A 14,614-nucleotide genomic window follows, 5' to 3' on the forward strand; every position below is an offset into this window, starting at 1 on the left:
GCACCAGAAACCAATTTGAAACAATCATCCTGTGCAGTAGAGGCCTGCACACTATAAACCAGGCAGCTTGTGCTCCTTTTAACCTCTTCAACAAGTAATATATTCAGTTATAGAGCACAGTTGCACGTCTTCATTGTGTCAGAAGTTTTTCTCATTGTGTTTTTGGCTTGATAGCAAATGCAGCGTCTTAAAGTACTTTTCCAAAACTGTATATAAGGAAACTTGTGAAGACGGCTCCACGGCTGAAACGTTGTGTTTTCTTTCTTCTCTTTTCAGCATGGAATAAACCTATTACTTGTTCCTTTGCAACTTGTGAAGAAGATGAGGACCACAGCCACCAAACAAAAAAACATTACATCAGAAAGTCCCCCTGAAACTGATTCAAGAAGAAAAATCTTGCAGCTTCAACACATTCTAGAGAAGGGTAATTACTCTGCTCATACTCAGTTAGATCACTTTGAGAACAACAAATGAGAAGACCTAAGATAACTCTTATTTAGCTTACGATTGCCAAAGAAATGTAAGTGAATCACATAGATAAAATGTCAGAGACCTAATTAGGACAGCTGATGACAGGCATAGGCCATTTTAATTCAAATTGCATGTTGATGCTTTTTCATCTGAATCTTTTTAAATTAAAAATGTGTGGTAAATTAAAGAAAACTTGAGTGTACAGTAGTGGAAAAGTTTACAGTCTAAAAAAAACCACTCAGAAATGAGGCCTGTTTTCAAAAAAGCCTGTACTCCCCCCCCCCCCAAAGGATTATAAAACTCACTGCAAAACAATAACTTAATTGAAGCTGGATATGTCAAAACTGTTGTGTTAATACAGCCCATATTTTACAACAATCCTACATGACTGGAACTAGAGAACAAGTTTAAGACACTCAACCACAGATGTGCCCAAGTCTCTCTGATTGGTGTACATAATGGGTAAATAAATACCCACAAATTTTGCCCACTGTATTCAAAGCAATAGTCAAGCAACAGGTCTCTATTGTTGTCTGCTTCAAAGGTCTGCAATAGGTCACTGAAGCAAACATTACTCTTGAGACAGTGGGCTCCTGTTTTTAAAACAGCTCAAGAATGCTAAGTGTCCTAAACCTTCAGAGGTCTTCGCTCTGTAACATCTAAAGAGGTTCTCTACAGTCAAGTTCAGCTATAATTTAAAATAGTCCCAATGGAACTTTTGCTGTAGGTGTAGGTGCAAAATAGTTTTCTTCAGAAATGACTAGCACAAGCTTCTTTCCACACCTCCATGTGCTCATTACTAGAGATTCGCATTTCACCTAAGCAGTCAAAATAATCCAGCATCCAGCTCTTGAAAGGCTGCCAAGGCAGGTATTGTAAAATACTAACTTAAAACCCTTCTTAAAGTACTGTTTTGAAGATTATGTTCTCTGGTATACAGTACTTTCCTTTCTGGGACAAAAAAATCGAATTGATCAGAATGCAGAACATTGAGAATCTTAGCTATTTTCCTTAAACAAGATGGGAATCCTGCACAATGATGACATCTTAGAGCTTTGTAAAAAGAAAAAAGTATGGATGAGAGGCAAAAAAGATTTATGAAAGTGTATGAATCTGAAACAATTAACAGACCATTAAACTTTATGGGTCAGAAGGGATTGTGGAATATTCTAACCATAAAAAGCTGTTTGATAGATGGCACTGAAAAAATGACACTGTCCAAGGCCTGAAAACGTCAGGTAGATTGCTTAGCTAAAATTAAAACAATAAATTCGGAGAAAAAAAAAGAGAAGTACTGTAAATTGAGCTGAATATGGCAAAATATTAAAGAGAAAATATAGTGTAATAATATCTGGACTTGTACAGTAACTTGAAGGTTTTGGGTCCAAATACTGGCTAGTCCATTGCTTTTTTAAGCATTTAAGCAACATGCGTCACTCGGATTGCTTCAGTAAAATGGGTACAAATACATAAAAGCAACATCTCAGGCAATTAATTAAAAAAATTATTAAGAGATGCGGTTAATTAAATATGAGGAAATGGAAATCTGACTCAAAGAGTACTATCCTCTAAATTACTTTTTTTCTGCTTACAATGTTTATTTCTAAAATTGGTGAATAATTATAATGACATGTGACCCTAAAATGTTCTTTACTGATTAGGACTGTTTTAAAGAGATAATTTAACAAAGCCAATATTGGTTTTGTTTTTTTGTCTCTGTGTCCCGTGGTTCTAATTACTAGAGCAAAATGTAAAAATCATAATTACAATATATGCAGAATACTTAGCACATACGATGCGATACCTACTATCACATGTCTACTTCTGCTGCAGTTTCTTTAAGAACCATAAGGAACCACTCAGGCAAAGTTCTGTTTATCCAATGCCAGCTGACAACTACAACAAAATCTGTGAGCAACAATGATACAGGTAATGCAGTAATAAAAGGAACATGGTTGGATGTTTGCAATGTACAATTTGTCAGAACATGGCACGTTACTGCATTACTCTCTGAATATCAGCTATGCAGGAGTTCCTCTTGATCCTTTAACTTTCAACCACTTTATCCAGTTATACCAGCTGTAAAAGCTTTGTCCTAAAAGGAGAAAGATAGGGATCCCCCACATGACTGAACTGATAGCCTGACCAGCACAAGCTGAAAACGCACTCTCCACACATACAGTATGCCATGATCCCCCCCCCCCCACCCCGCATGGCACATACAAACTACCCCGTCTCAAGCTTCTCCTTCCACTACAGAAATCACCCGGGAACCTGTGTTTGCACAGTCCCACTCACCTTAAAAAAACACTGGAAAACCATTTGGTCCTTTCCTTCACTGCACAAACATAGGCAATGAAGGAGAGTAAGGGAATCAGTGAATTGATATGATATACCTGTAGCAACTGTCATCTTAAAGGATCCCTAAGAAATTCACAAAGTTGATTGACCACTGAAACGTAGCCCCAACCTGGATGATACAAGGCATCCATGATGCATCAGCAACACCACTACACAGCAGATTAGATAAGATAAGATCCCTTTATTAGTCAGCCATTTATATGGCGCCCCTGGAGCAGTTGGGGTTAAGGGCCTTGCTCAGGGGCCCGATGGAGTAGGATTCCTCTGCCGGCCATGGGATTTGAACCGGCAACATTCCAGCCACTGGAGCAGTGCCGCCATGCCACCTCTCCACCCACATTGGGTGGAGCAGTGAGAATTTGTTTCACCAGCTGAATTAAGTTGGGACTTTATGTAGGCTCCATTTTGCAGGACCAGATTAAAGTTTACTTAGGACACAAGGTTTACCAGTCCTCGCAGTCGGGACTTTGGTTAACTGTTTCATTTAAGGGACGGAACCTCTTACAACACGGTGTCCCCAGTCATCAGAATGAGACACAGACTTTTGGAATCTCTGGGGCAGATGGCACCAAGAGTGCCACCTACAAGAGCATTAACACAGTTTGCAGCAGCAATCTGGTTTTCCTTGGAGGTCTCCAGTCTCAGCACTGGCCATGTTCCCCTGAGGCTTGCTTAGCTTCTGATATCTGGTGAGATCAAGCTAAAAGGTAGATCAAATGGGAAAACTGGGAATGGAATTTAGGGATTAGTGAGAGTGTTTTATTGGGTACATTTGTGATCTTGAGTATTCTTTTGTGCAAAGTAGATTTTTCAATATCTAAATCCAGGTTCTGTCTTCAGTAGGTTTTCTCCTTTAGAGTAACTGTATTGGTCAGCGGCTGTTGCCAGTGTCTTTGCAGAGAGTACCAGGAACAGTGCTTCTTACTGAGCCATTATGGAATGTCATACACTCCAGCACCTGATGTGCAGACCCAGACCTCTTTCCTTTGGTTGCCTGAGGTCCATGCAGCTGAAGTTCCCAAGCTGCACTTGTGCGGTTGACCTCAGCTAATGATACCAGGTAGTGTTAATGACACTGACAGTCTTCCATGGGAACTAGCATGACCCCTTGCTCCATACATTCAGTAATTAGGTTCCATTGTAAGCCAGCTAAGTGATTAAAAAGGCCACCAGCTTCCCATGTGTTTCCCCAAACTCATTACATACACCCAAACTAATTTTCTTTCCCATTTTCATAATGACTCAATGAAGACATGTACCGAAATTGAGCTTTCTACAACCATTTGCAATATTTTAACAACTTATTAATATCTATTAAGTATACCCTTTTTAATATAATGACTTTCCTGCAAGAAACTGGCAAATAAATTACATTAATTGGGCTTTCCGGGCCATGTGGTTGATTGTTGGCTAAACATTGAAACTACCCAGCCCCCACACTGTTATCAAGTTATAGGAAACCAACAATCAGAAAACACAACAGGAAACCTAGTGCATGCCACAGCTCAAAGGCGTAGATAGACAGAGGAAATCATGTCTAATGGTCAAGAATGAAGATTTTTTTTTTACATTTCTAAGAAATTTCAAATCTTATGTCTCTGTTTGAAGTCAAAGAGAAGTCATGCAGAAACAAGGCCCTGTCTGGGACTGCTCTCCTGCAATAGAACTGTAGTCACTCACGCGTTCAGCCTATAGCTTGTAATCTACACAGAAAACACATCCATTTCGAGTCTTTAAATATTGAAAGCAGCAAGTGTATTGTGTTTTGAAGGAGGTGCAAATTGTTCACAAACTTATCAATTGAACCTTTACACTACTTTCCTCAAAGCATTTATGGAGTGGAAAACCATATGTGTTAATTTATGTGAGGTACAGTAACTGGTTTAGGAACTGATAAATGCTCTGAATTCTGTTTGGTTCCCTCTATCCTTTTTGGAAATATGGTTAGAGAAAAATAATCTTTTAAAGCCCCCCAAACTATAAACTATAGGGGGTTCCCCTGGCTATGTTACAGGCACCTCTTATTATACATAAACACACTTTGCTATGAATGATAAATTCTAATGCATAATGCATGCATTCCTGAAGATCAAAGACTATTAGTAAATTATCTTATGTTTAGCACTAACAGAAGGAATCACAAAACACCCCTAATTTTGCTTACATTACTACATTTATCTTGGGTACTTCTAAACAAAATGGTCAGGTCTGCAGTAAAGCAGCAAGATTCTACAAAAAACATTTGCTTTTTCTGTAAGGTCAATATTGTGTAATCCATTCCCTATGAAATGACTCAGTGCATTACATCAATTTTTTTTTCATCTGATCTACTCTTAGGATAATGTGTCATATAGTGATTTAATACAAAGCAAGCTGTACCGTGCTTATCAAATACAGTACACAGTGAGACACACACCTGCACTTCAGAATACAGTATATAACAATTCCAACTATATCATAAGAATATATAGCAATGTTTTAACTGAAAAAGCATACTCTCCTTGCTCTAAACAATCTTAATTTTGTTAAATAATCCATTAACATCCATTACTCCCAGTTCAACTTCAAATGAAGAGGGGACTCAAGCTAAATGTATAATATTTTGATTATGCATTTGTTATTCTGCTTTTCATTTTCGTTTTAGATTTTTTTGCCTTTGATAAGCTACAGAAAATATGATTAACAGGCTCAGACTAGTTTCCTTAGAGGTGAAGAAGAATGTTCACCAGCTCTGAAGGCTATCTGAGATCAGAGGTTGACAAGTTAGGGGAGAAAGAACTGAGTCACACTGACTTGGAAGTCTAAGATAGCAAGGTGTACCAGTAAGGACATTGAATTTAATTGATATCTATCTAGCATTTCTCATGGGCACTGAACTACACTTACTTTTTATAGTAAAGGTTAGTGTAAAACATGCTGGAGTCCAATTGAGGGTTCAATTCATTCAAGCAGATTGCTGTTTACTATTAATCTGAATCATAAAGAGCCAACAGCTTTATTACAGCCCTTGGAACTTTTTTTTCTTATTGGAAACTGTGTAATGAACAGAAACATCTTTAGTGTTAGCTTTTCCTTTACATTTATCTAAAACTAGTTGACCTTCATCTAAATGTATTCGGCAATGTGTTTAACTTCTTAACAGGATTAAACAGTTCTTTTACACAGTACACAGCCAAAATATGCAAAATGGCATTCGTTATCAGACTTACTGTACATGGTAAACAGAGAAATGCCTCTTTGTTTCATTAGGAATTTTCTCCATAAAGGTGTTGCTTCTAGGAAACTCACATTACAGGTTACTGGTTTTGTAGTTCACCTGTAGGTAATATGGCAATGAGATGGCTGAATCCCTTTGGGAACAAGATAACTACAGCATATTGTCAAAAAAGGTATTAGCAGTTGATTGTGTGACCTCTTTTGGCCACAAAATTAACCATAGCTTCAGAGAATCCACTCTGAAAGCTTGATATTAAATGCTTAATTGCTTAGAGCTGGGCTCAACATGTGCCTGTAATTGGAGCAAAAATATAAACTGCAGAAAAGCTGCAATAATAAAATGTCTAATTGGGAAAAATCTGTTTAATTCTGTCACTACAATAAATCAGGGCTCCAGAGAAATGCTCCTTTACATTGGCTTTTGGGACAGATGTAATCCACAGACAAAAATAATAGAAAACAACTCACTCCAGAGTTACTGGCTTTGTTCTAAAAAGTGGTGTCATGTTTGCTCTTTAACAAAGACAGGCCCGATTTCTTAAACTGCATTGTTTTAAATGCCACCTAATAAATTAATTATGGGATTAAATAGGGGCTTACTTAAGGGAGGACGCTGAACAGATGACAGTGTTCAATTACTGATGTTACACAATGATCATCCCAATTACCTAAGCAAACTGGAGAACAATGACAGGCATCACAAAAACAAGACATCACTCTCCATTAGGCTAGCATTTAATTTAAAACAAACAAATCTTATTATGTGGAATGAGTCAACCTGTGGTTCACTTCCTTTTGTGCCAAAGGGTATATTTATGAAAGCAAAGCAGACAATAAATGTAGATTTTGTCTTGAAGCAGCCACAGTGCAAGATATATGGTGTTATGAATCATAAGCAACACATCCAATTTCTTCAAAGGTCTGCTACAATTTAATCAGAGGTCGTTGAAGCAGAACACGACCTGTTGGCAAAACTGTCTTTCAAATTATTTATTTAAGCACAGCATATGCTTCCAAGGTCATATAAAATCCACAAAAGTTTTTAATGGCTATCCATTTTCCAAGCGAAATCCACATTATTTTTAAATCTTGAAATACATAAAGTGTGGCTTGCTAACTTGAATTGTCAATGTGCTGCCTTGTGCATGTTTTTAAGGCCCAATTTAAAATCAATTCTAATGAGGTAAAGCATTTACTGTAAGTGACGTAGACTGAGATACAGAACAGAATTTAAGAGATGCTGAATAATTTTAGAAATTGGAATATTAGCTGTATTATTTTGCTCCTAATAGTATTAAAATAAAAAAATATTTGAGAATAAAATATTTAATATTCATCAAAACAGTTTGATGTCACCTGTGGCAATGCATTTTTCCAGACTTGACTGACTCATTAGTGTCAACTCTGACAACTCATATGACATGATGTCATTGTTGTCAGACAATTAAGAGAAACATAAGAAAAGTTACAGATGGTAGGAGACAGACAAGTCAGTCTTTCTCATCTGATTGTAAGTAGCTGATGATACTTGAATCTCATCATGACTCTTCTTCAGTACTGCGAGATATGAATGACTCATCTTCTAAAATAGGCTTGGCAGTTTATTCCTCTCCTCTACAATTATTTGACTAGATGAGTGCCTCCTCTATGAAGCAAAGGGGCTTAGTTTCAAAAAGTACTATATTGGTACAAAAGTACACAGACATCCATCAGGGATATTTGGCTCTCTTAAAAAATGAAGACACTGATATGTATCTCTGCCCCACTCCTGGTCTCTGATAAATTTGAAAAGGTCTGGAAGGTTGATTTCATCTTTTCTATTGAAAATTGTCATTACATTTGCCCCAACAGTCTCCATGGTTTCAGGATAAAATGAAGTCAAAAACTGGTTTTGGGAAATCTATCAAACAGAAAACAAGGCACATCGAATAAGGTATAAAAACATCTACTGCACAATGACATTTCCTGTGATTAAGAAGACATCATGCAAATGACACTGCTCTGAACAAGGGGGAAAGGGCAGTGAATATGATGTTTGTGTTATCCAGAATTTGCTGTATGAGATTGAGTTTCATATCAGAAGTTATCTGAGCCCCCTGTGGAACAGACAGACCAGGAGTGCTCAGAAATGTTTAATCCATCAGGATTGAGGGGCCTTATGGGACAAAGCCTTACAGTTATAAAGATGTCAATGATTTGTAAAAAGCCTTTGCCCAATGATGAAAACAGGATAAATTTGTAACATGAGCAACCCTGGCAGGATTTTTTTATTAACGTTAAGATCTCTGGCCTTCTGTATGGTGCTTACAGGCAATAGACAGAGACTTCCAGTGGGTAATGTGATACTTGTCGGCTTCCATAACAGGCCTATTGAGGGGCGCTGAATGTGGGGGGGGGGGGGGGAAAGGAAAAATGAAATGGATGTGAACATGAAACCAACAAATACTGTTAGCTTATTACATACCCTCCCTACTATACAAATACAAGCCATTGTTATTATTCGTTAATTATCTCATAAAATGTTCTTCAACGGTGTATAGTTATGCAACTGTGGTCCTACATAGCTTGAGATTTACTGCTCAGGATGTGAGAGAAGTCCTTGGATAAAAGGACTACAAGGGTCGAGTGAATTACAGGCCGATCTGTCTGCTATGCTAATGGAATTTGGCTCCTTCAGAACCCAAGCCAGGAGAGCACTGGTTCACTCCTCAGGTCGCTCACTTCAATAATAAGCTAATAAACCTCACTACCTTTGTAGCAGTTCTTCCCGTGACCCAAAACTCCTTGTTCCCAGATGACTAAGAATGAAAGGCACTTTCATTTATCAACACACTTTCTAATCTGTCTGGGAGATATGAATGAGGGTCATGGTATATCTAGAGATACCTGAACAGCATCAGAGAGCATTATCGGCCATTCTTGAGAGGGTGTGCTTGAGCATGCATATTTAAAAGGTGAGCGTGTGGAGGAATCCCCAGCTGTGACTGCATGCTCATGGCATCTGGGCCCTTTCATTAAAAAGCAGGGGAGTCTGATTTTCCAAGAGTTGGTACAGTGCCATTCATTACTACCTGTAGTAACCTCTATCTTCTAAAGATTACAGAACCATTCAAATGCAGTTATGTAACCATTCCTGATGGATTAAATGGTACTCCCATCATGGACGTTACATCTTCACCCATCAGTTTTTAATCACCTGGCATTAGATTTCATAATTAATAACTAAAGAACTTTTAATAACCATGTACAGTAGCATCTCATCTGAAAGACCTCCTATAGCAGTGTCCCCTGTCAGCATTGGAGTGTGAATTCTGGCCAAGAAGAAAGAGCGCCACCTATTGGTCCATCAGCAGCACTTACAGCAGCCGCCTAGTTTTCCCTGGTGGTCTCTCATCCTAGTTTTGACCAGGCCCTGCATGGTTTCTGAGATTTGATGAGATCAGACTACAAAACTAGATGTTTTCCGTAAGCACTGAAACAAAAGAAAGATCGTTTGAACTGCTGTGTAAAACTGGACATCTGCATTTTTTCAAACCTGCCATTGTATTGAAATTCATAACCAGAACTGGTAAAATCTTGGTGTTTTAAAAACACGTTTTCAATAAAAAGCCCATCTCCTGTTTGGCTTTAAGTCCAGTTGTAGCCTGACAGCTGTGTTAATTTCATCTGGGTTTTCAAAATTTAAAATATTATTAATCAATGTCACAGTACAAAAGGCTTTTTCTATCACCCTTGGGAGGATGTAATTAAATACAAATGGTTTTACAGCCACTTGCCTGGGATAAAATAATACCATTTGTTAAGCAGGAGCTTAGAGGATGATAAACATGTCAAATCTCACATAACTCTTGAGACAAGAATTCCTTTAAACCAGCAGCAGTTTATACGTAAGTTATTTGCTTTTTAATACAATTTCATAAACAAAGGATGCAAAGGAATGGCTAAACAGGAAGACTAAAAAGGTCGACCTTTTTAGAATATGACAAACTTGTTTTTTGTTCTCACTTGCTGTTATGGAATGAGTCATGCCATCCTGGATAGTACTGGATTCCTTAAGATTAATTGAAATTCTACAGCATTTGACGTAGAGCATTACATTTCAGAAGATCTGTTACAAATTGAGAATGACATGTAAAAGCAAATGCACAAAATGCCCTTTAATTCAGATGCCATCTCAGTGGGGTGGACACTACTGTGTAGTCACTGGCATTTAACATGAATGCCCCCACAGCTGTCCCACTATCAATCATTTCTAGTATAGTATCTTAAAAAGACTTAAGTGCTGGCCGAAGGATTCAAGGAAAAACAGGCAACATGTGCACCTGGAAGTGATGGTCACAGTGATCACATAATCACAGTGTATGATGCATGATGAGGCTGTTATAATATCATTTCCCTGCACTCCCATTAGCTTATGAACTTCCCATGCAGTGGTCTGGCCTTTTGACATAGTGGGCTTGCTCGTTCCTCGACAGTCACGCACAGATAACTGATAGATGGCAATCTGAGTCAGGGGTCCTGACACACACTATAGCAGCGTGTGGACATGTGTTTCTGTTAAAAGACTTGGATTTAAGATTGCAAGAACAAATTGACAATGATCATTTCAAGAATTCCCTTGCAAAAGAAACAAAAAATGACTGTAGTTGGGATCAAGTAAAAATGACTCTTGAAGTCAATTTTCCTCCTGATTAAACGAAACTGGAGGGCATGTAAAAGTAAATACCTTCAGCATATTCAAAAAAGTATTTAGTGTTTTCTACTCAAAAAAATATTTAAATCACTATCCTCACCTTTTATTATTCAGTTTAGAACAACTTATACAATACTCTCTGAGACAGTGTTATGCTGAGGCAGACACTTTTTAACTATACATAAATCTTTTTGTTTTTATGACGGGTTATTGATAAAGCCTGTGTGTATGATTTCTACACACAAAAGAGTGGGTCTACAGTGGTACTGTGGAATACATTATGGTTGTTCTGCGTTGGTACAAATTACAGGAGTACCTCACTGTAGAATCCCCAAATGAGCGAATAACACTCTCTACACAGCTACTAAAAAGATCTTCCTCAACCCCATATGTGTCAAGAGACCTGAACCCAGAGCACAAAGATATTAGATGCATTAAGGGTATAAAATAAAAAAAAACAAAAGGGGAAAAAAGCATTTGAAAATGATGCTTTGAAAATGCAACAGTCTATCACCTGCAATGTGAGAAGAACAAAATGTACTATTTCGCAATAAACAATGGAAGAACACATAACTTATTTTATGCTGATGAAGGATAAGCGTTGGCGTCTAGACTCCTTTGGTGATTCTGGATTACGGCTGTACTGTACCTCTGCTCTGTCCAAGTTATGGCCAAATCACCTGTGCCATCTACAGGCACAAGCTTTAACTGCAGAGGAAAGCCAGGCTTGATAAGTTTTGACAAAAAAAAGTTAAAGTGTCTGCCAGTAAAAATGATTGTGGGAGTACAACTGACTACTGCTTGTAAAAGCTATAAAAAGGTAATACATTTTTTTTTCATTGATTCTCTTTGAGTGCACAGTATTAAGGTTGTTATTTGGTGCAAACATCTGAAACAGTAATTACATACTGTATATCAAATGTTTTTTTTTTCAACACAAAGTCCATTACTCAAGTGGACAGTCACAGAACCACCAAACATACCACAAACATTGTTTCCCCCCCCCCCCCCCATGCAAAAATAATTGAATTGTATGCTTTGTGACAAATCAGCGCAGTGGGTTTGTGATCTGAAAAATTCTGTCACAATTCCAAATTGGTGATTTTTGATGTTAGGGATCCGGGCATAGATCAAACCCAGTTGAAGGATGTTTTAAAATTAATTTTGTTAAAAAAAAGGTTTATCATCATGTTGCCATCTTTCACAGTGCTAATATTCACTGTTTCTTAAGGTGATTGCATTTAAATTACATGTCATGATTAGCAGCAAAACTAGATCCAGCGAACACATGTGCAAACTTTGATGGGCAGTTAAAGCTGGAAATAGGAGACTCTTTAGACAAAGGTTTGTGGAACTATGGAACAAGATATCCAGTCATGGTGTTGAAACTGATACCCTGGCTTCTTTGGAGAAATGGCTGGATGAGATCCCTGGATTAATTAACTGCAACTACCAAATGGGCAAGAGGGGCAGAACTGCCTCTTCTCATTTCTAACTGTCCTTAAGTCAATGTTTATGATGTACAACACAAAAATAGTTTTTGGATAAACAGGTTTGTTTTTTTCCTGGCATGCTTTCATTGAAATCAAATTCCAAGAAAAAGTCTTATTTCTGACTGACATCAAGTGTACATGTTAAGAGAATCGAGCAGAAATATAAATGTCTCAGAGAACAACTATAAATACATAGAAACCGTAAAATGCAATGCAAAAATCCAAAATCAATAAAGGGTCCTGATTTTAAAGTCATGCACCATTTAGGAAATGGGTGTTCGTATTCTCAAGCACTGGGTGACAGCTCAAGTTAAACCACAGGTGACAGTGAGGTCATGCTGTCATTGCACTGAAACAGAATGCTGTGGTTGAGCTGTACCTCTTTCAGAACACCTTCTAAATAAACTAGAATGAATAACAGAAACCTGCGCTTCCGTTTTGTATAAAAAATATATCACAAGAAGGTCATTTTAATTCTTGGGACTAGGACAACAAGTAAGATGCATCAAGCAGCAATCAATCAAGGCAGTGTTACTGTATGCCTTTTGGAGAACAGCTCCTATATCTTGGGTTTTTGGTATCAACTGAGCACTAAGTTACCCTTAGCTGAACTTGTAACTTTGCTCAAGACATTTAACAGCAAGACAATAATTTCAAGAAACACTGTTATTACTGTATTAAAGTACCTTGAAATATGTAATTGCGGCAGCTCCTGGGAGTAAGTAAAATGTTCTACTTCAGTTTTAAGTATTGGGTCAGATAGCAGAACATGTAGGTTAATGAAGAGCTTGACTGCAACACCAGCTATTCTGAATTTGCTGGATGTTCTGCCCTTTCTAAAGGAGGGTACGTCATTACACAGCAGGATCCAACATAATACACAACAAAATACGCAATTATATGGAGGGAATTCCATAATGAAAGGGGGCCCAGTCAGAAGGCATCCTGCCTGGGCCATGCCTGGGAAACAAAATGGCCCTAGATCATGGCTTAGCTCTTGTAATGTCTTCTAGATGTAGACTGCAACTTAGCCAAAATAATCGGTAACTCTCAAAGGAGAAAACAGAGGAAGTACAGTGACCCTACCTCTTTGGTGGCATTGTCCTGGATGAGAGTGTAGAGGGGCACCACGCGGCTGATCTCCAGGAGCACAGGCATGGGGCTGACCTGCTCTTTGCCCTGGCGGCGACACAGGTGGCACGTGGACGGGCATCTGCCCTTCTCCTCGCAGTGAATCTCCACGCCGGAGACTAGCTGGTCATCGGACAGCATCTGCGCCGTGAGCAGTCCCGACAGGTAGGTGATGAAAGGCATGGACTTCAGCTCTCTCCTGCTGCCCAGTTCGGTAGTCTCTGACAACACAAGGAGGCAAGGCCAGTGAGCTACAGAGTAGTGGTGACACAGCAATTAAGGACAGAAAACGGGAACAAGGGGCCTTAATGGGACTGCTTGCCCATGTAGACTCCTTCTGCTTTTTCTTTACAGATCCAGTGCTCACATTAACAACACCTTGTCTTTCATAACATAGAGTGGTCTTACTCTGCATTATCATCTGTATCTGCATGACTAACAAGGTCAGCCTCCCTTGTATGAATGTCTGTGTGGTCCAATGTGTGCCCAACATTTTGTTGCACTTGTACCAGCTTTAATCTTTTTAACAAGGGGTACAAATATAACCATTCTATTATGGTTAAGGATCACAGAGGTTGGTTTGAGCATAGTAGAGCTGATTACAAACCACCAATTCTCAATCAGGGGAAGGATTTAGACGGAAAATAATTTAAAGCTTGCAAACTCTGTAGAGATCACAACAAAGTGGAACCATCCTGAGTAGACTGTAGGTCAAACTTTAGTACGCTGAAAGTATTTTTAATTATCAGCATAACATAAAACAATGAAGATGACCGTACATGTTAAAAGGGACTGACGTCATTTCATAAATCCTAATAAATAAAACATTTCAGCACATTAAGCATACAGTTTATTCCAAACTACAACCACTCATGGAGTGAAACATGGAGTGATTAAAGTATTCGATATATATGTTTGTCCTCAATTGAGCAGACATTGACACATTAAGAGCTCTGTTTGTGTTGAATTGTAGAACAATGTTGCTATGAATGCACTGGACTCAGTCATGTACATTCACAATATTCCATCATGTGTTTCTTATAATCTACCAAATCCAAATGTTTCACCTCAGGTCACTGTATTATAGTATTATATGTTCTGTTACACTGCATATGTTATCCAAACTGAAAAATGCCCTCAACATCTCGCTTCAAGCAATCAACCTCAGAGCCTCTCAGAACCAGTGAAATAACTCTGCTAATTGGTAACAGCTTCAGCAAAATTTCAAAGGATCCGCATTTGCTGGATA

At 38.3% G+C, this 14,614-nt stretch overlaps 1 protein-coding gene across 1 annotated transcript in view; it reads right to left on the reverse strand.

Moving 5' to 3' along the window:
- LOC148816085 (astrotactin-2-like) overlaps window positions 1-14,614 on the reverse strand; it is a 203,373-nt gene that overhangs the window by 122,047 nt on the left and 66,712 nt on the right. Inside the window, exon 6 of the mRNA XM_088904656.1 lies at window positions 13,321-13,586. Coding sequence (XP_088760782.1) covers window positions 13,321-13,586 — 266 coding nt within the window. The remainder of the gene's footprint in view (window positions 1-13,320; window positions 13,587-14,614) is intronic.

The sequence above is a fragment of the Atractosteus spatula genome, chromosome 23 (genome assembly GCF_055471065.1).
Source record: "Atractosteus spatula isolate fAtrSpa1 chromosome 23, fAtrSpa1.hap1, whole genome shotgun sequence".
Taxonomy (NCBI): domain Eukaryota; kingdom Metazoa; phylum Chordata; class Actinopteri; order Semionotiformes; family Lepisosteidae; genus Atractosteus; species Atractosteus spatula.